The 23,019-nt window shown below is 39.3% G+C and overlaps 1 protein-coding gene across 2 annotated transcripts; it reads right to left on the bottom strand.

Moving 5' to 3' along the window:
* Nucleotides 1-5,157: 5,157 nt before the first annotated feature.
* On the bottom strand, nucleotides 5,158-22,453 carry TRIM34 (tripartite motif containing 34). 2 transcript variants are annotated; one of them, XM_058545805.1, is made up of 8 exons: nucleotides 22,269-22,453; nucleotides 16,872-17,360; nucleotides 16,129-16,224; nucleotides 15,268-15,498; nucleotides 10,381-10,403; nucleotides 9,049-9,149; nucleotides 8,718-8,744; nucleotides 5,160-8,424 (listed from the first exon to the last, which is right to left on the bottom strand). In XM_058545805.1, exons 2-8 carry the CDS (start codon nucleotides 17,289-17,291, stop codon nucleotides 7,859-7,861), a joined length of 1,464 nt encoding a protein of 487 aa, XP_058401788.1. In that variant the 5' UTR covers nucleotides 17,292-17,360; nucleotides 22,269-22,453; the 3' UTR covers nucleotides 5,160-7,858. The 2 variants fall into 2 exon arrangements, with proteins under 2 accessions (XP_058401789.1, XP_058401788.1); XM_058545806.1 differs by lacking the exon at nucleotides 16,872-17,360 and having other exon boundaries at nucleotides 5,158-8,424; nucleotides 22,269-22,319.
* Nucleotides 22,454-23,019: the final 566 nt, after the last annotated feature.

Genomic DNA, 23,019 nt, shown 5'->3' with positions numbered 1-23,019 from the left:
TTATCTCAGGTGGTCACTCAGACAGGCTATCCCAGTGGAAACACAGTGATACTGACTTTTAGAATCTGGATTCAGTATGGCCAAAATGAGACTTTTCCTAAATAGACTGGGAAGATGAAACTGTATGAAGTGTCATTTGTTGGGTAATGTAATCTAATACTATTTAAAATATAATGTCTATATGTTAGCATAATAAAAATAATGCAGGAAAATAATTGTGATGACGAATTTTACATGACAACTTGAGTGTTCAGAAGGTGCCCAGATCAAACATTACCTCTGGATGTGTCTAAGAGGGTGTTATTTCCAGGTTAGCATTTAAATCTGTGTACTCAGTAAACTATATTGTTCTCCCCAATGTGGGTGGTCATCCTCCAACCCCTTGTGGGCCTGGATAAAAAAAAAGGGGGAGGAAGAGTGAATCTGCCCCTTTTGCTTCCTGCTTGCCTCTTTGAGCTGAGGCATAGGTCTTCTCCTGCTCTTGGACTAGGACTAGCATCATTGGATGCCCTGGTTCTCAAGCCTTCATATCAGTCCCTACTGATTACAGTCCCCACTGATTAAACCATTTGCTCTTCTGGGTCTCCAGCTTGCAGATGGCAGATCCTGGAAGTTCTCAGCCTCCATAGTCACTTGAGCCTATACATATATATATATCATATTGGTTCTGTTTCTCTCAAGAATCCTGATTAATATAGTAATGAAACAATTCTAAAACCCTGTGTTAAGTGGCACAGATGAACTCTGATAGTGGTAATGATAATGACACAGACGAACTGCACTATTTCAAAAGATGTATGCCTAAAAAAGACTTGGGGGAGTTAAGGGTACAAGGAGGATGTTATAGGAGTGGTAATGCTCAAAGTCAACCTTATGCCAGTAAGATCTGGTCATATAAGAGGAAGTCAGGGGGAAAAATGATAGAGCTTTGACTGGGATCTGCCATCTGAGTGAGTCAGTCTGGGGTGCAGTGTGATTTTCACAGGAAGACAGGAGGTCAAATAAAGAGACATTCCTACTTTAACCCCCTTTTCTCATCGGTCACAGGGTCTGGTTATCATGCCACTTCTTCTGATATATTTTCACATTATTAATACCAATCAAGCATCTCGTTTTGTTTTATTAAAAGTTGTCAAGATGCCCCTTTGTGGAAAATCCTCCTACATATTCCTCTTCCTCATAATCTTTCAGCAGAGCTCTGTTTCTGGGTGGCAGATATGGCCTAAGGAGAAGGAGGGGCAAGGTTACTGGTTTTTCAGGAACCGAATTGATCCCTGAGTTTGAACTTGGAAATCTGGTAGGACTAGTAAACAGAAAAGAGGCTGGGGAGCAGGGCAGCTGTCACACCATTAAGGCTGCCAAATCCACTGGCAGATGTTACATTATTCAGCTTCCAAGAACTCTCTGACTTTCCCCTATTTCTTCCTCAGAGGATCTTTTTCACCCCTGAGCAGGCCAGGCACAGCCCTCTTCTCTGCTGCTCTCTGTCCGGAAGTGGTCCGGAAGCCTGAGCTGGGGCCATGGAGACTCCATAGGCTCTTTCTCTAGGGCATCCTTTGCTAGGATTTCTCAGGAAGTTCTTTCTGGAACTAGGATTTATCCTAGAAGAGCGGTCACAGGGAGAGGAGTAAAAGCATGGATATTGATCTGTGGAAAGAATGGGAAGGGAATAAGTATTGGACAGGGAAGAGGTCTTTGGAGAAGGAAGCTCATTTCTTTTGAACATTGCAATCAATACTGCTAGTGCTGTGCTTGTCCCACAACGCAGTTACTCTCTGAGCTCTCCCATCCCCTCCAGTTTCAAGCATATACTATAACTAAAAAGACATCTATTCTTAATATCTCTGCATTAACCACTGTACTCCATACCATCATTGCTGAATATGCAAAGCAAGCAAACTGAGGTTCCATTTCCACTAATGGAGGTATTCGTTCTAACAAAATAGCACCCATAAATCAGGATTACAAACCTTGGACAAAGGTAAAAAAGTAAATAAATAAAAGGAAACTAAATGAGAGTGACAAAAGAGTTAGAATCTGCAGTACAATGGACACTTGGAAGAAGGGAACAGTATTGAGTGAGTTTCCTGGTTTTATGGCTTTTCATTTGAAAGCAGACCTCAATCAGTTGTGGGTGGGACAGTTAAAACTCAGTTAGCAACATAGAGACTTATTAGCTTGAAGAACAAGAAGCATATGGGGATAGCACAGAGCTGGAAAGTGGTAGAGAATGTCTATAAAAGAGACATCCAAAAGAAGAGATCCCAAATTGCAAATATGGACTCTGACCAAATCTCAGAACTGTACATGTGTGAGATAGATGACAAGCAGCCCCACTAGGGCTAACAGAACTGAACAGAGACTTCAGCTGCTGTAAAATGCAGGGGAGAAATTAAGTATTTGTGTTCAATGAAGTTACTGCCTGAAAAAAAAAAAGTATTCTTCAGAGAAATAAACAGAATCCAGACTCTGTACAGCTCATTCACAATTCCCCTGGGATATTTTTAGATACAATCTAAAATCATTCATCATAAAAAGAAACCAGAAAACATGGCTTATACTCAAGAGGCAATCAATGCAGACCTACTTCAAATAATCAAGATGATGTATTTAATAGAGAAGAACTTCACAGCAGCTATTATATCTACGGTGAAGGATGTAAAACAGAATATGCTTACAAGAATGAGAAAACAAGAAACATCAATAAGAAATATCAAATATCAAAATAAGAAATATCAAAAATAAGAAAATATAAATAATCTTTTTTAATTGAAATACTAAAACTAGAAACTACAATCATTCAAAAAACCAATCCAGGGTTGGCTTAGGGGAAATTCAGGATCGCATAAGAAAGCCTGAGTGAACTTAAAAGTAAATTAATAAAAATGATCCAATATGAAAATAATGAACAGAGCCATAATAATCAAAAAAAAAATTAAAGTAATAACATAAGCTTAAACCACAGAACAGCTACTAAAATACAATACAAAAACTATACAAGTAGATGAATTAAATGAGAAACAAAGGGGTAAAAATCACATGTTCACTTAAATACGTGCAGAAAATCATCATGCAAAATCCAATATCCATTGATGATAATGATAAATTAGGAGTATTAATCTGATAAAAGGAAATGAGAAAAAGCCTACCACTAACAGCATACTCTTGGTCAAATATTGAATGCATTCTCTGTATGATTGGAAATATGTAAGAAACATGTCAACACACACCATTCATATTCATCATTGAACTATATATATCCTAGCCCCCAAAATAAGGCAAGAAAAACAATAAAAGCATAAATATCAGAGTGGAAGAAATAAAAGTCTCCATTTTCAGATGACATAACAGTCTATGTAGAAAATCAAAATAAATCAAGAGAAACCTACTAGAATTAGTAACTGATTTAAGCAAAATCATAGGACTCAAGACCCACGTTGAAAAGCAATTTATTTTATAATCTAGCAGTGAATAATTGGAAAATTAAATTTAAACATCCTTTTACAATAATGTCCCAAAATAAACTACCTTGAGGAGATAAACAATGCCTCACTTGCCACTCTGAGTGATTAGATGAGTCACCTGGTCTAGGAGGGTTCATAGTACTGGGAGGCATGGTGGAGTTGCTATAGGTATGAGATAAAAAAGCAGACCTGGAATTGGACAATATGGAAGATTAGGAGTCAGAATCAATAGATCCCCCATCATCATCCTTGGGAAAAATGGATAATTACTAGAATCCCATATCACTGAGTGCAGATCAAGTCTCTCTATTCCAATAAGAATCTCAGGTCCTCAGTGTTTAGAAACATCTGGTCTCCAACTAGTGATGGCTGTAGATATTACTGCCTGCTCATTGTTCATAATGACCCTGCAGGATGAAGCCTGCTTCTTCCCTGAGATTTCTTCCCATGAATCCTTTCCCCCAAATTTCCACTGTGGACACCCGTCTCCCAAATTCACACCCTAGTACAATCCTAAGGTCCCAGAAGGACAAGATGGAGTAACTGCCACTCAGAGAACTTGCATCATGAGAGAATCCACACTTGATACCCACTGAACTTTTTATTTTGAGTCCAGAATTCCCTCTCGGGACATTTTCTAAAGAGAAGCTACTTATAGGCTTCATACTCTTGTGAGGAAAGAGCTTCGTTTGAGGACAGGAGACGCTGTCAAAAAAAAGATGTCTTGAATTTTTCCTTTGTGTTTGCTAACTCAGGTACCTTCCCCTTTAACTTGTTTTACATCTTGAACTGGTTTTCTTAATGAGTTATGGCCTCAGTCATTGTAGCAATAGGCTGACAGGGAAGCAGAGGCGAAAGGGAATATGGATAAGACGCAATTTCCCCCAGCGCCCATGGATGAGAGTTTGAAGTGTGTGTGTATGTGGAGAGAGACTGGATGTATCTAACCTGGAATAGAGAATTGAAGAGTTTCCCGTGAAACAGGGACCAGAGCAGAGACTGGCCAAGTAACCCATTATTTCTATTTCTCTCATCTCATCAGTAGGTTGGGAAAGAGTTAGAAATGAAAATGCCAAAAGACACTGGGACATCATCATGGGCTGGATGAAAACACTGGAGCAGCATTTGCCCTTCTGTCTCACCGGAGGAGGGGAATAGGCTTTACTTCATTCCTGAGGACTGCTGTAGCCTTTCAGCTCACTGCAAAGAGTGAGGCTGACAAGGAAACGGAAATGTTGACCTACACCATTGCTGAGGGAGCTCATGACTGAACTCCTGAACCTTCCTCTATCACTGTAAGTCATTATGGGAAACAGCAATCTGAAGAATAGAGATTGATCTGAGCAAACAGAGAAAAAGTGTTCCATTGAGAGAGAATTACTATGGAAATAGAAAAGAATGTCAAATCGGTTGCCAGCCCAGTGGTGTACTGGTTAACGTCATGCGTTCTGCTTTGGCGGCCTGGGTTCGCCGGTTCAGATCCTGGGCAAGGATCTACTCACTGCTCATCAAGCCATGCTGAAGTGGCATCCCACATAGAAGAACTAGAAGGACCTACAACTAGGATATACAACTATGTAATGGGGCTTTGGAGAGGAAAAAAGAAGAGAAAGATTGGCAACAGATGTTAGCTCAGGGCCAATCTTCCTAAAAAAAGAAAAGAATGTCAAATCAACTTATTCCTAATATATTCATTTAGATTAAAGAGGCCCTTCCAGTAATTAAAATAAAAACAGACTAAGTAGCTTTGAAGAAGGTAAAACTTTCTTTTATAATGAAGAAATATTTTTTATGTGCACAATACAGCATTATTATTTACAGTCATGCACTGCATAATGACATTTCAGTCAATGATGAACCGCATATACAACAGTTGTCCCATAAGATTAGTACCATATAGCCTAGGTGTGCAGTAGGCAATACCATCTAGGTTTGTGTAAGTACACTCTATGATGTTTGCACAAAGATGAAATCGCTTAACGACCCGTTGATCAGAAAATATACGCCTCCTTAAGCAACGCATATCTGTATAGGCAGAATGTTATACAGTAGACATCTAGAACTTATTTACATTGCATAACTGAAACGTTATATCTGTTGAATAGCAACTCCTTAAAAATTTGTTAAGACATTAGATCTCATGTTAAGTGTCCTTACCACAATTTAAAGAAGACTGATCGATATCAGACTATTAAATAGCAAAGTCAAAAAGAATGTTTGTAGAAAAAAATGTCATTTTGTACTTAGATAATTATCTGTAAGTTGAAATAAATATATTCAAAGATTTTTAAAAAAGAAATATTTATTATGCAAAAAGATGACATTAAGAAATGATCCGTGATTCTTTAATCATGTTTTTCTATTTCAAAGGCAAGCAAAGGTACTAATATTTAAAGAAGATGAATATTAATTCTTAACATTAATTGTTTCAAAAAACAGAGAAAATTAATCAACACCAATCTGGATCAGTGCTTATATGCTAGGAAATGAGGAAGCTATATAAGCATTTTATTATTTAATTCCCACAATATCTCTATCACATGAGTCTTAGTATATTTATTTCTGATGATAAACTGAATCCAATTAAATTTTATTTAGTAAAGGCCAGTAATTAGCAACATCACTATGATAATGAAATTCTATCTGATTCCAAAGTCCAGGCTATCAACTGTCCACAGTGTACACCCTCTACATCATGTCACCTGCAGGAGCACCCTGGTCATGAAGTAGCTCAACTTAGTTTTAGCCATTACCATGACCTGCTGCTGCTTCATTAATGGCTACATAGATTGAGCATATCAAGCTCTATTTCCTGAAACCCAAGATTTTCCCATGATGCTCCCAGGTCCTTCTGTAGATCAGCATCCTGTGGGTTCTCTCTCCTACCCCACATCCTAGGGAATCTGGCTTCTACCTTTTCTTGGGGTTATACTGCAGAGAGAACACCTGTATGGGAGAAACCCAGACCTAGCTCTAATCCTGCCACCTCCTTTCATTAGCCATGGGACATTGGGGAATATCTCATAAGTTTATACATTCTTTTAAATATCTGATAGGAATTCCTTCTTCATATGTTTAAAGATTAACTGGGATAAAGATACTCTATGTATATATATTTACACACATAATTATATATATGTGTGTGTGTGTGCTTAAGTATGAGTGTGTATATATATACAATTCTCAGGCCAAGTACTTTCTTTTTTCATTTCCCTGGGACAAGTTATTACCTCGCTATATCTTGATGTGGGCTTTGGGAAACAGTTTGCCTAGTTTGCCCTAGTTTACTCCTCTAAGAAAGTTTGTACCTTTGCTATCCTGGGTAAGTCTATTCGTCATCCTGCATATGAAACTCATTAAAAAAGAAAAGAGAAGCTCATAATATTTTATATGCGGTGTATACTCAAGTGTTTTACCACAAAGAAAAGGCCTGAACACCAAAAGCCAGTCTCCTATAAGAGTAGCTGTCCCTAGATATAGCTTCCTCTGCTGGACAGATTTTGGAAACTCACACTTCTGCAGTTTTCTGACCCACTTCCAATAAAGGGCCTTAAGCTTTAGGATAAAAAGTTCTAGAGAACAAGACTGGAACTGGAGTGGTCTTGACAGTGGAGTCTGGGAACTTGAGAAATGAGACTTCAGTAGAATCAATTATTCCTCCTCTAACAGCACAAATCTGTTGCACAGGACACTGACACAGCTTATACTTTTCAGTAATCATGAGGGAAAATATTTATTATATTGTGCAGGACACTTAAATAGCTGTTTTACATTGAATGACACTTAGTTCTACACAACAATCTAAGAGTTAGGTGGAGTTTTAAATCCTAACTTGTATTTTATAAAAAAGAAACCCAGAATTTATTTATTATTACAGGTCTTGTAAAAGAAGAGACAAGATTTGAAATCAAACACTCTGAACATAAAATCTTCACTGTGGGTACATGTATGGCTTATGTTTTCCTTTCATTGACTCTCTGATGGAACTGCTGTATCATAGGCAACAAACAAACATACACTCAAAGACTCCTTAGTCGTTGTTGGTGGGTGGGAGGTGATTATGGACTGTCCTAGATAACGTGGAGGGTGGCAGAGAGGCTTTCCAGTGTCTCCTCAGATCAGAAATAAAGGAAAATATGGAGATATGGGAGGGAAAACATGTTGTATCAATACTGCTCTGTCTTTAGGAGGGATTGAGAACACAAAAAAAGGGTAAGTGGTAAATAAGCATCTCTCCTAACTCTAACTAGATACACTGTACATCCCAAGGATGAGTAAAAGTTCTAAAGTTAAAAAGGAAACAACAAGGAAAAGATGGTGCAGATGAGCTAAATTATAGACACGAAACCAAGGACAAGGGGCACTACAAGAAGTGGGTGAGGAAAACAGAAGGTTCAGAAGCTCGGTGGGCACAGTGTCAGGGGAGCTGGACAGTTCCAAGGATTGAAATATGGATAAGCTATCTGAGAAAAGTGACATTTAGAGAACTTGTAGATAAGTGACCCATGGTTTGTGACATTGAAAAATGAGACAGTGCCTGCTTCATAGTCTAGGAAAACTCCAACACGATGGGGAGGAACAGCCATGGAAAGAGTCAACACCTTGGGATCAGAGGTGGTAGAGTCTTCAAAGGCATTGTACTCCGATTCATTCTGTAATCCTATAACCCAGTAGCCATATTGAGGTCTGTATCTGGAGTAAACATTTTGATGATTTGTGGCTCGCCTAACATCAAACTTTGTATTACGGTAACATGTTCTACAGTATACCCCTAGGATCCAGGCAGTCTTCTTGGACACATCTATTTCCCAGTAATGTTTCCCTGAGGAGAAATATCGGGAGCCCAAGACACCATAATTATAATACTCAACAGGCCAAATTGGCACAGACATAACTTGTCTCTGATCTTCTGAAAGTACAAGATTCAAATTTAGGTTGACTGGACTCAGTATGATATCCACTGCAGGAAAAGAAAAAAATTATAAGTTCAGGTGACAAATATGCAGTAGGTTTATCTGGTGACATTGTGAAGAGGACACTTGGGAATTGACTAGGAAAAACATGTATTGATTGGTTGGGGAAGAGGGTAAATATATACATATATACATATATATACACACACATATATACATATATATGGAGGTGATGAGATGAGAACACATGGGAGTAATACTATGGGATCTAATTGAAACCACAAACTTCTGAAAAGATATCAGAACAGAGTGATTTGAAGACCCAATAACTTCTTCTTACCCCAGTGGCACTGGACATGTGTTAGCTCTGAAATGATAAAACATTCAGTGATATTGATTAGAAGAACATGATTAAGCACTGATACCTATCTCTTCTCCAGAGTAGAAGCAGGGGAGGGGAGTACTGTGAGGCTATGAACTGATGAATGAAAGGACAAATCAGATACCTAGCCAACTCTCCTAGATATAACCATATCTTCTTCAATGATATCCCTTCTTCTCTGAACACCCTCCTCCTTCCTATCCTCTCTTTGAAACTATACCAGCTCCCTAATTTAGTCCCTGACACCACAAAAATTCCACATCCACAATCCCGCCCCGGCTCTCCTCACCTCTAAACATGTGCAGCATTCCCCTCAGATCTGGAGCACGGAACACACTCTTCAGTTTCTTGGAAGTAGTTTTTGGCTTCTTCAGCTTCCAGATCTCACTCCTAGAAATGACAAAAAAGGTTGACCCTACATCTCTTCCCTTGTGTCACTCCAATACCACTGCTTTCCTCTCCTTCTGTTGATGCACTTGAACCCTCTTCCCTGAGAAGCCTGAGGAGGGGAGAAGGGAGAGTCCTGACGCTGGAGCCAGAAGAAATGTGCTCATGTCTACCTTCCCACTTAACCTCTGTGTGACACTGGGAAGGTCTTCACCTCAAAGAAACAATTTCTTCTTCTAAAAATGGAATAATTAGCCCTTCCTTTGATACCTCGTGGAAATAATACAAAATTAGATGAAATAATGTATAGGAAAAGCCTTTGCGACCTCTAAAAAATGTATGTAATATGTGGAAAAGCCATCACAGTGGATCTCCCAGGGAGGGGCCATAGACGTGTGTTCCCAGGCAGATCGTAGTCAAGCCACAGATCCTGCCTGTCATGTGGGTCTCCTTTTAGAGAGCCTATGATCTTGTGCCCTAGTCAAAAGCCTGAACTCCAGTGGTGTGGCCTACAAATAAAATCTGAGATTTCAGATGTTCTGGAAAAAAGTGAAAAACACTTGACAAAGGAAAAGATATGACCACTGAAATAAAAAATGGTTAGAATTTCATATGTTTGCAAGGAACTTGATGCTGCCAGATGGGTTGGCAACTTTACACACAAGTACTATACTTTCCCATATATGCTTCTAAAGTGTGAGAACAGGAAGAGATTAATTATTGACACTAGGGTCAAAACCACTAACCCTGGGGCTCGGGTCTATTTTTGGATATCTAAAGAGAACCTCATAGAATGACCTGGTCTCTTCTATTTCCATGTGAGCAAAGAAAATATAAAAGAGTTGCCCCATAACTTATTTTAGGGCTTGATGAAGCCTTCCATGTGATAAGGCAAGTACTTATGAAATACAGGAACAAGATCAAGGACAAATGGTGAATAAAATGAGTGAAGTCATAGGAGTCTGATGGTGAATTTCTTCACCCTTGTTATCTGTACTGGCCCTATAACTCTGTGAGCTCCAACTACCAAATTCACTATCATAGAATGTGGTCCAATCTCAAAAGACATGGAACACTTAAATCCTCCTCTATGACCAGCAATTTAAAATGATACTACATCCAAATTTCCTGCTTTGGGAGATTTTTCATTCTGATTGGCTACCAGATAACTTCCATGGCTACAAACCTTTCTTCATCACAAAAAAAAGCACCACTCCAGGTCACCCATACGCACCATTTCATGATTCCACTCATGTCCTAGGAAGAAGAGAGAAAACATGAGTCAAGGAGTATAAAGATTAGGGCAGGATTAATGAAAGATAGACTAGAAAATCAATAGAGAAAATCAGAGAAATCAAAAGTGAACTATTTGAAAATATCAACAAAATTGACAAACCTTTAGCTAGACTTATCATGAAAAAAGATAGAGGAGGCAAATTACTGAAATCAGGAGTGACAGAGAAGACATGACTACCGACTTTTACAAAAATTAAAAGGATTATAAAGGCTATGAACAATGGTATGCCAACAAATTAAATAATCTAGATAAAATGGACAAATTCTTAGAAACACAGAAACTATCAATATTGATTCAAGAAGAAATAGAAAATTTCAATAGACCTAAAACATGTAGTGATTGGACTGGAAATCAAAAACTTCCTGCAAAGAAAAGTTCAGGCCCAGATGACTTCACTGGTGAATTCTGCAAAAAGTTCAAAGAACAAATAATACAAATACTTCACAAATTCTTCCAAAAAATAGTAGAGGAGGGAACACTTCCCAACTTCTTCTATGAGGCCAGTACTCCTCTAAAACTAAAGCTAGACAAAGACATCACAAGAAAAGTACACTACAGGTCAAGATCCCTTATGAATATAGATATAAATTTCCTCAACAAAATACTAGAAAATTGAATCCAACAAAATGTAAAAGATGATACACCGTGGTCAAGTGGGATTTATCACAGAAATGTAAGTTTGGTAACAATCAATATACTACATCATATGAATAGAATAAAAGATAAAACCCACATGATGATTCCAATAGAGACAGAAAAAAAGTCTTTGACAAAATTCAACATCCTTTCATGATAAAAACAAAAAAAGGAATAATAACAACAAACTGGGAACAGAGAGAAGCTTCCTCAGCCTGATATAAAGCATCTATGAAAAACCCCTAGCTAACATCATACTTAATGGTGAAAAACTGAGCGCTTTTTCCCTAAGATCTCTAAGATCAGGAACAAGGCAAGAATGTCTTCTCTCACTACTTCTATTAAAAACAGCATTAGAGGTTTTAGTCAGGGCAGTTAGGTAAGGAAAAGAAATAAAAAGCATTTATATTGCAAAGAAAAACTATCTCTATTTGCAGAATACATGATCTTATACATAGAAAAGCTCTGCTCTATACATTGGCTATAGGTGACCCCTTCCAGTTTTTAAATTTTACCTCACATGCAGGTGCTGCTGATTCCAGCCTTTACGTAATCTAATCATTGTCTATTGTCTCTAGTTATGTATCCAGGATGACACATTACAGAATGAAGAATAAACAGGTAGCAGCAACTCATAATATCTAAAATATAAACTACTATTCACCAACCATATTGTTCCCTCTCCTATGCCCACTTGCCAAGAATGGTACTGATATTCACTCAGTCCCTGTTCCAAACACTAAAACATCTTACCAAGCCAGTACCTTCCACACCTTTAACTTCTTTTGGCCATGTGCATTTTCACATCATCACTGCTATGGACTTATTTGTTTTGAACAATATGTACCAATACATTTGGTCTTACTCTTAAATGCCCCCAGCTGGATTTACAACTAAAGGAATGGTTTCGCTCTCTAAATTAGTATAGATTGGTTGTACATGACAAAGAAGCCAACTAAAAATGCCTTAACTAAAAAAAAAATAAATAAATAAAAAGAGGATTGTGGCCAGAGAGATATTATTTTAGTCAAAGATGGATCTGGAAGCTCAAATCCTGTCACAGATCTGGTCTTTCTGTGTCTCATAATTCTCTTTTCTTCCTTACCTGTTGACAGTATTCCCAGATTTTAATTGATAGCAACTTGAATCTTCTGGTTTAAATTATCTTCCCTGATATAATTTCCATGAGAAGGACAACTTTTTCTTCACTATAGTGACAATACAATTCTGAGGCCTTAAGCCATTGACCAGAATTGGGTCATATGTTCAACTTAAAATAATCACTGTGTGGTTGGTGGGAATACAGGAATTACATATACTGATTTACATAGGATTAACTCATCCATCCTTGAAAATGCTGATTTTCTCAGTTCCAAACAAGTACGTGGCTTGAAATACACATTCTGGGGTTTCCTTAAAAAGAAATCCAGGTGTTTTTACCAGGAAAATAAGGGAATGGATATTGAACAGATAAAAATAATAGGTGTTATCATCATTTAGCTGCCTACTGTCATTCACATGTCTGTCATGCCATAAAATTTCAAAAATAAAAATGGTCCCATATAATAATACTATTACAGGAACACTAAAAGTAGAAGTGCCTCCTTTCCTAAGGGAAACAACCTAAAATCTCATTCAATTTTTGCATCAGTTTTCGAGTTCAGCATTTCTTGTCAGCTCATTCTTCCCAGTCAGTGTTAAACATAGCCCCCAAACAAACAACAGCCCCTCCAGCAAACAACAATGATCCAATGATCAATGATCCATCCCAATGATGATCCTGATAAAAGGAAAGCTGTTATAAGAACTCTCAAGAAACAGGATTGTGAAGGGGCAGCACCACAATCAACAGCATATGTCTTAACATGTTGGAAAGGAACACCCAAACTCTCTAATCTGGTAAAAGAATAAGTTCCTTGGTTGGCCCATTTGCCATTCTTTGAAGTTGTTATCTAAATGTGGGATACTAATCCCACAAAATTTATAACTTTTATCTTTTAAGCGTTGTTTTTATTGCAAGTGACCAAATACCAACTTAAACTGGCTTAAACGGAACAGATGCCTGGACAAGTGACATAAACACAATAGTCTTTTCAAGAAGTTGGCAATTGAAAGAGTTGTGAAGAGCTTGTGGATGAGCTATAAACAAGGGAAAAGGAGTGAACCTATAAAACCTTTTTGTTTTTACTGAGATATTATTAAGATACTATAAAATTCATCTTTTATAGTACATAATTTAGTAGGTTTTAATATGTTTACAATGCTGTGCACCATCACCGCTATTTAATTCCAGAACATTTTCATTACTGCAAAAAGTAACCATATACTCATTAGCAATCATTTCCTATTTCCCCCTCCCCAGAGCCCCTGGCAACTACTAATCCAATTTCTGTCTCTATGGATTTGGCAATTATAGACTTCATATAAACAGAATCATACAAAAGGGGTCTTTTTGTGTCTGCCTTCTTTCACTTATCAGATGTTTTCAAGGTTCATTCATTTTGTAACGTGTATTAGGACTTGATTTCTTTTTATAGCTAAATAATATTTCATTGTTTGGATATAACACATTTTGCTTATGTTTTCATCAGTTAATGGACATTTAGGTTGTTTCCATTTTTGAGCTATTATGAACAATGCTGCTATGAACTTTTGTATACAAGTTTTTGTGTGAATGTATGTTTTCAAATTTCTTAGGTATGTACATAGCAATGGAATTGCTGGGCCATATGATAACTCTAAGTTTTTGAGGAACTTCCAAGTAGTTTTCCAAAGTAGCTTCACCATTTTTCATCTTCACTAGCAATGTATGAGAGTTCCAATTTCTCCCCATCTTTGTCAACACTTGGTATTGTCCATTTTGAGGGATATAACCATCCTAATGAATGTAAAGTATATATCATTGTGGTTTTGATTTTGCATTTCCCTGATGGCTAAAGATGCCAATCATCTTTTTGTGTGCTTATTGGCTATTTATATATCCTCTTTGGAGAAATGTCTATTTAAGTCCTTTGCTCATTTTTAAATTGGATTGTCTTTTTATTGTTGAGTTGTAAGAGGTTTTAATATATTGTGAATACAAGATCTTATCAGATATTTGATTTGAAAACATATTCTCCCATTCTGTGGGATATTTTTTCACTTTCTTCATGGTATCCTTTGTAGCACAAAAGTTTTTAATTTTGATGAACTCCAATTTATTTTATCTTTGGTTGCTTCTGCTTTTGGTGCCATATCTATGAAGCTATTGCTTAATGCAAAGTCACAAAGATTTATACCTATGTTTTCTTCTAAGAGTTTCATAATTTCTGCTCTTACATTTAGATTTTTGATCCACTTTGAGTTAATTTTTGTAAGCATCAGAGACAAAGGAAACAATCCAAGAAATGAAAATCAATTATCATTCTGCTTGATATCAAGAATAAAAAAAAGGAAGTGTTTGGTAATCCAGCAAAGACAGGGAAGCAGACAGACAAGAAATCAAGCAAAAATTATGAAAAGTCTAGAATTCCCTGAATGTCCCCATACTTCATGGCTCAAGAAAATGGTCACTCTATTAATGATTTGAAGAAAAAACTGTTTAAATTTTAACATTAGTTTAAATTGTTCCATCAAGTATCTACAGATTTGTACCAGCATCCTTTCCTGGAGTGCATGCACACACACATACACATGCACAAACACACACTCACACCATTCAGGTGTGATACTTCCTATCCAAATATTTGCCCACCCCTCCTAAGAAAAGGCTCCATGTTCTATCACTCCATATTTTTTTTAAAAAAACAATCTAATAAGAGAAGTTTGTAATAGCAAATATGCATTTTTTAATTGAAAAAAAGAATACATTTCTGAAACCTGAAAATGTGTGTATTTGCCTGTGGCTAAGATGAGTGGAAAGAAGCTTGACAAATGTCCCACACTAGATTACAGGTAACAGGGGCCTAAAGAATATCACTGGATACCATGGGTCTTCTCTCCAAGGTCAAATGTATTCCCTTACTTCATAAAATAATAAAAATGGGACATTCCCCTGGAATGTTGACATCTGGAATGGATGGCAAAGAAGGGCTCTACAAGGCCAAAGGAAGCTCTTAGTGTCAACACCAGAATTAGAGCCCAAGGACACAGAAGAGAAAATAACTTAGATTGTGTTTCGAGAATCTCAGATTGGGTGATTCTTCTTACCTGCAGCATCTCCATTGTTGACCATTTACTGCGACGCTCCAGATCTGAGATGAGCTCTTTCACCAACTGGTTCTGCTGAACCAGCTCATCCTCAGCTTCAGCCAACTTATCCAGTGTCTTCTTTCCTTCTTCCTCCAATTTTTGCAGTTCTATCTTCTCCTCACTGTCCAGGATGCTTCTAAGCTGATTAAACTCTGTTTGTATCCTTTGTCTCTCAGTCTGTATATGATACTGCAAGGTTCAACAATAGAGAGAGTCTGTCAGCCTGACAGCCTACTGTGCAAGGGATTAGGATCCAGCAAAAAAAATATTTTTTCAGGGAGTTTGAACCAGGAGGAGAGTAGAGGCCGGAGGGCAATTTTTGGAAAAGCTGCTTTTCTCCTACTATTTACCTTTCATTATATTCCAAAACAGGCCTCAGATTCTCTTATCTAGGCCAACTCTGGGACAAAATATAAAACCTGAGTGAGGTTTACATTGTACACAGCTGTCCTGAACACTTGTGCCTCCATGCATTACTACAATCCCAAGTTTGAACCTTAAGGAAAATCTTGGTCCTTTGCCCAGTGTCTTCCACTGAAGGTATCTAAGCCTCATTGGAAAGAAAAATAAAAGACAGAATTCTCCAGCTTTCCTCATCATGGAGTCTGTCTTTATGCTCAATTCCAAATACCTGTGTTTACTTGTAACAAAACCACTCTCCAGCCCTCGTCCCCAACAGAGGCAGGACAAAGAAGTCAAATGGTTTCTGGTGTCATTCAATGTCAGAGGACAAAGAGGAAGCGGCTTCCTTGTGATTTGGACTGGAGGTCCTGCCAAGATTCCGGGCTCAGAAATCCCTCAGGAAGAGTCTCCTCCTACCTTCCAAGTAGTTCTCTCTTCTCTGATGTCAGCTTCCAACTTCTCGGCTTCCTGCTGCTCTTTCTTGAGCCTCTCCAGAGCCACTTGGAGCCTCTCCTAGGAGAAAGGAATCACACCAGAGTCAAGCTATGGGCTTTCTCAGTACCTGGATAGAGAATAAATGGGGAAGAAATCAGGCTGATCTCAGAAGAAACTAGTTTATAGAAACTGTGATTAGAATCTGGTGGTTAGAATATATAACATGGGAGAAAATCTCAGGAGGTGAATGTATTCTTTATTCCTGAGTGAAGTCACCATCCCCTCACCAAGAGCAGCCTTATTCTCTCTTTTCTTAGAGTAAGTATTAACTCTGCTGCAGAAAGGAAACTTCTATCCTCTTACTGAAACTCTTTCCACATCCAATCCATAATGTTGAACAGCAACCATCCTGCTGAGAGTAGCAGTGAAAGTTAACCTTTTGAAAGGAATTCCCCATCCATACAACCAATGGGAAAAAAGGCAAACCTCTCACTCTTGTCCCAGAGTCTAGGCTGTAAACTCTAGGCTTATCCTTTATGTAAATGGAAGGAATACCTAGAAGTGTCCTTCAGGTATTGGAAGCTGAGCATAGGGTAAGAGACATACATGGAGGGAGATTACAGGGTTCAGTACTATGGTGCCAAGGTGAGTAAAGAAGGATGGAAAGGTGAGATTTCTCACCAAGTACCATCATCTACCCTGTCTCCCTCCACCCTGGGCCCTACCTGACATTCCTTGACTGCCTCCTCCATGAGGAATGTGTGGTGACCACGGTGCTCCTGAGACCGTTCACAAAGCCAACAAATGACCTCTCTATCCTCCTTACAGAAGAGCAGGAGTTTCTCCTCGTGGCGCATGCAGAGATTTCTCTTCTCTTCCTCTGGGCTCAACGTGACCTCTCTGAGTCTCTCCACTATGTTGGCCAGATGTTGATTTGGCCATAGATTTCCAGGTGAGTATCTGATACCACACACAGGACAGCTGCTTTCCCCTCCTGGGCTGATTTCTGCCTCCTTGTTCTTTGCAGTGATGCAGGCTTGACAGAAGCTGTGGCCACAGCCTAGACTCAGGGATTCTGTCAGAAGCTCTAGGCAGATGGGGCAGGTCACCACTTCCTGCGTGTTCTTCAGAATTTTTAAAGCCATAGCACGTCTTCCCTGGCTTCTTCCTGTCCTAACTCCTGAGGTTCTTCTTGCTTAAAGATTTCTGGGTGGCTGGGTGGATTGAAAGGAGATGGTGTAAGAATGGCACAAACAAAAAGGACTCTAATTGTGCAGACATTAAGGACTGGCCAAGATGGAAATATTGAAGGGCAAAAAGGAAGAGCGAAAGAAACCAGAAATGGAATTCAGTGGCCTGGGCAAGCCACTAACGCATCAGGCTTCTACATTTGATTTTCTTTCAGCCTGGAATGATCCTTCCCTTCATATTTGCATGACTTCCTCTTACACTTCCGTCAGCTCTCTCCTTACGTGTCCTCTCACCAAAAAGGCCTAATACAACTAATTTACCAACAGCACAACCACCAATACATCATTCAATGTACATTTGCCATCTTTTTCTTATTATCACTATATAATTTATAATATCTTTCTTTAATTATTCTACTCCTAAAATGTAATCCACACATAGATCAGACACTTCGTTTTTATTCACTCCTGTATCCCTTGTGCCTAGAACCCACAGGAACACAACGTTTGATGAATATATAAAGAACCTCCTCACTTCTCCATAGGTGATTAGACTTTTTTTTAATCAGTATTTCATCTTTTTTTTCCCGTTGATTAGCTGTTCTCCAGTAGGTGAGCTTTGGGACCAGAAATATGATTTCCAGTGAAGTATTTACCTCCTAATATACCTGTCCCACACAGGGCTCTCCCATACCCTCATATTCACTCCCCAGATACACCCACAGAAACAGCAAGGACCACAATAAGGAAGTAATCTTATCACCAATAATTGTATAACCAGTTACAATTTATAAGTCACGTTGACCTATTTATTCCTCACACAAAAATCCTTAAGAAATAAGAATTTTCTCAGATGTGTAAATAGCATGAGGTGACTTACAAAGATTATTCAATTCAATAAGTTGAACTGAGGTGAATATAATGTTCTCAGGGTCCTCTTTCAGAGATCTGGCAGATGTGATAAACACTATCACACAGAGGTACACATTTTTGGGAAATCAAATAATTCGCCAAATAGGAGAATATAAAAGATATCCCCCTTGAATAAGTAAGGATTGACTGAAAGCTGAATGATGAAAAGGGAATATGGAATGAGAAAAAGAAAAAATATTTTAGGGAAAAGGAATCACATATATGCAGGCCCTATTGATGGAGAACACAGCATGTGCTACAAGTTTTAAAATGCCAGTGTGGCTAGTGTGCAGAGAGCTGCTAGGCCTTTGGCATTACATGAGCCTGCAAGGATCAGAAATGTGACACATCCAAAATGATCTAAAAGTGATAGTCTCTTCCAAAGAGCAGGGATCAGTGATGGGAGGTTGTAGGACCAGTTGATGGAGGAAATGGAGAGAAGCAGAGGAGAGTGAGAGATAAAGTGAGATAAAAGTGACAGGACTGGAATTTAGATTGGACATGTCGGAACAAAGGGTTATCATCAGGCTAAAGTCCTTTCTTGCTGTAAAAAGGACATTGGCATTACCTTCTCCTAGTACTTTTTTATTTTATTTTTATTATTTTTGGTAAGTACAGACCTCAGCTTCCGCAAGGGAGTTGTGACTCTTGTGATGAAATATTCTCCTGCAGTGTCCTCGAAGCTATGCTCCTGGTTCTTACAAGGAAATCAGTCTATTACAATAAGACTTACCTAAGCTATCTTAGTTTCACACATATCCACCTGGTCTTGTTCTCTTACAAATGACCGAGGGGGATAAAGTATCCCCTATGCTACTGTATAGACCCTCATTCAGAGCTCACCTGAGGCAGCTATGCCGACACGCTGTAGTCTCCTGTCCTGTATGCCCCCGCTAAGCTAAGTGAATCTGGCTGGTTTATGTCCTGTTGTCACATGAGTGGGAATGGCAAACCAAACCTGAAATTATTGCTGGTGGTCGGTCAAAGGGCATGTAACAGAGTGGTAGTATGGTGACGCTGACTTTCAGAACCTGGACACAATATGGACAAGGAACTGTGAGGCAAAAAAAAAAAGGAAGCTCTCAGAAGATATGAATGTCTTGATACTTGCTCTAATGGATTAAATTGTGTCTCCTACACAGATGTGTTCATCTGTGTGAATGTGACCTTATTTAGAAATAAAGTCTTTGCAGATGTAATCAAGTTAAGATGACGTCATACTGGAATAGAGTGGGCTGTAAACCAGTGACTAGTGTCCTTGTTAGAAAAGGAAAGGGCACAGAGACACATAGTGAAGAAGTCTATGTGACAATGGTGGCAGAAATTGAAGTAATAAAGCAACAAGGAAAGGAATGCCAAAAATTGCTGGCAACCACCAGAAACTAGGAGAAAGACATGGAACAGATTCTCCCCTAGAGCCTCCAGAAGAAACCAATTCTACCAGGACTTTGATTTTGGACTTCTGGCCTCCTGAACTGTGAGAAAATAAATTCCTATTGTTTTAAGCCATCAAATTTGTGGTAATTTGTTACACTAGCCCTCAGAAACTAATATAGTTGAAAAGATTTGATACTTAAAGAAAGATCTGAAGTATGCAACAAATTATAAATCTTCCCTTTTCTCTAAAAGGAAAGGGTGAGGGTGTGATGAAAGATGTATGAAGATACATTTAAGCCTAGAAACATGCCCACTTCTTCAATCATCCGTGGAGTTAACCTGATGAGGAATAAGGCTGAATGTGTAGGTGTAATCCAGATACTGATAATTGTCTAAAGGCTATATGCTGTTAGCCCTGGCTGTAGAGACAATTGGTTAGATCAGGCTCTGATAACTGTCAAGACCAGGGGTTTACATAATATGATAATGTCCACTTCCGCTTACAACTGAAGCTATGAGCCAATGATGGGCATGGGGTTCTCTGTGATTTTTTATTCTATTCAGTATCCAACCAATGCTATGAAACACCAACAGTTCCCAGAGGAAAAAGGGGTGGAACACGTTTTCTACTGTGGGGCTGTGGGCCTAGTGTTCATAGTGGGGCTGCAAAAAGTTGATGTCAAAACAGCTGTCACCATAATGGCCACAGAAGGAGGAAGGAGCAGAGAAGCCAGAGCCCCTACACATGGGCAGTGACCCCACCAATGCCCAAGAAAGACCCAAAAGGCCAACAGCAGTTATGGAAGTAGAGAAGGGAACACAAGTGGCATCAGCCTGACAGAACTTCCAGGTCAGCTGGCTGCCATAAGTGTCAGATGACTATATCCTACACTTGAGTCTTCTCCTAACATCTGGACTCACAATAATGCAAACTCTATGCCTCTCTGTGGGTTAGACAGTAAAATGAAAGTGTCTTCAGGAAGAAAAATGAAGGGAAGGATGTCCTTCAAAGTTTTCAGACAACATCCTAGACATTTCTCTTGGTTTCTGAGTCAGGAACTGCCAATGGGGAAAGTAGGACCATTTTTTGGCATCCAGAGACCTGTGGAACTCAGAAACATTGCCTCTCCCCTCCCCATTCCTCTATGCTCAGAACTCTTGCTTCAGCCACCCCTAGAATCCAGGGCTAAATCTGTCCCACACGAGTGCTCCTCTCCCCAAGAGCTCTAGCAAGGCTTTTCCAGGTCACTGCAGATCTCTCACTCTAATTCAACTTTTTAAAAATGCTACCTCATAATATTAGCCACCTTCTTATATACCATATCCATTATTTATTGTTTGTTTATGATCTCTCCTCAACTAGAATGTAAGCTCTTATGTGTATTCAACATTTATTTTATGTTGAATGGATAGTCATTGCACTTTTTCACACCAGCAGCCTGCTTAGGTCCTATGAATTAAATTTTTAAAAAATAAATAAATCCATTTCATCCTATGTGTTGGGCCTTGCCCTTGACCCTGGAGACAATCAATATCTGGGCAGAAATGGACTCTATCCAGGAGTAAGGCACAGACTCACAGGCAGGCAGTAACAGTGACTTCTGAAAAGTGGGAGTATAGGACACGATGGGCACGTGTTGGAATGTATGTAACATGTCAATCAATGTGCAAATTGCTCACTAGTGAGCTTAAGACAGGACATGGTGTCACTTGATGGGGCAAACTTCTTAGCAAGACAAGTGAATCTTTGGGCTCCTCTTGAGCAATAATCAACTTTTATTAAACAGCTCTGAAGAAAGAAATACAGAGAGAAATTGAGGTAACAGTCAACACAAAGGTGTGTCTAAGAGGAAGAATGATAAAGGAAAAACCCTAAGGCATCTGAGGACACCAGTGCCAATGGGCTACTGAAGTATGAGTCAGCAGGTCTATTCAAGGAAGGGCAAGTAGATACCTGAGACTGGAGCTCAGAAGGACCCAGGATAAAAGGCAGCCTCAGAGGCATCCACCCAGCTGTCTTCAGGCAGCCCAACAGCTAAAGATATGTCAGGAAGGCCACAGACAGCCCCTTGGTGGTTGCCAGGAGGGGAGTGAAAGAATCAGGTTCAATATTACCCCTGCCATGTCCCCAAGACTCCATTGTCTCTGATGCCTCATACTAGGAGCTTGGACTTTCACACGTTTGGAAAACAGGGACTTCTTTCACCAGATTCTCTTCTGAGGAGGTAGAGGTGGACAGAAGAGAAGAGACTTTCTGTTCATCTCTTTAAAAGAAAGAGAGAGAGAGAGAGAGAGAGAAGATTCCTGTTCAGCCTGGAGAAATAAGGGCCCCTCCAGGAAAAAAACAAGGCCCTCTGCCTCTTTAACATTTCTTTCTTTCAAGGCCGACCCTCTCCAGACTCAAGGCTGCCATCTGTCTGCACTCAGAGCAGGAAGACTGCAAGCTGGCTTTTCTTCCCTTCAGAACAAGTCTGGGCCACAAACTAAACTCACCAAGTTCGCCTAGTACTTTCGTCCCGGAGTCTCCCACCCTCTGCCTCCCATAAACCTCCCCACACATCGTTAGGTCCCAGCAGAGAAGTTTTGGCTCCTGGTTTAAGTGGTGAAGAAAAACCAGGGCAGGTATGGTCAGGATTTACTCACCAAACAGTGGCTCAGTCTTCGTGAAGTAGTTTCTCCCGAGGAGCTGGCTGAGAAGTGAAAGTGAAATTCTTGGGGTTAACAGGAAGAGACAGCGGAAGGAGCTTCTGGGCCAAATGAGTAGCAGTCCTTTAGGGCCACCAGAGAAAGAGTAATAGTTTAACCCAGTGGTTTTCATGGGGAGAAAGGAGGATTTGCCCCCGGGGGGGAAATTTGGCAGTCTGAGGATCAATTTGGTTGTCCTAACTAGGGGGATGCTACTGCCATCTAGTGGGTAGAGGCCAGGGATACTGCTAACCATTCTACAATGCAGGACAGCTCCCAAGACAAAGAATTATCCAGTCCAAAATGTCAATAGTGCTGAGGTTGAGAAACTCTTTTAACCCTTTCTGCTTCCTAGGCCAGCTGGGCACCGAATGTCTCCTACCACTTTCATGGCTGTGCACAGGCCCTCAATTTAGTCTGCCAACTTGAATCATCTCTTCAGGTCCGATGTTGCGTTTGCCCCCAAAAAGCACTACACCACCTCCTAGGAGATGGGAGTTGGATGGAGGAGGGATAGAGGGTACTGAGAAGAGTTGGCTACAAAGGACCTGGGGAACTTTTTAGAGTGTTGGAAATTTTCTAAATCCTGATTATGTGGTAGTTACACAGGTGTAGAACTTTGTCAAAACTCATGAAACTGCACACTCTAAAAGGGTGCATATTATTGCCCATAACATGTATCTCAATGGCATTGATTATTAAAGAAAAT

Source organism: Diceros bicornis, chromosome 7 (genome assembly GCF_020826845.1).
Source record: "Diceros bicornis minor isolate mBicDic1 chromosome 7, mDicBic1.mat.cur, whole genome shotgun sequence".
Lineage (NCBI taxonomy): Eukaryota > Metazoa > Chordata > Mammalia > Perissodactyla > Rhinocerotidae > Diceros > Diceros bicornis.
The sequence above is the reverse complement of the archived record's forward strand: the minus strand, read 5'-3'. Positions and strand labels throughout refer to the sequence as shown.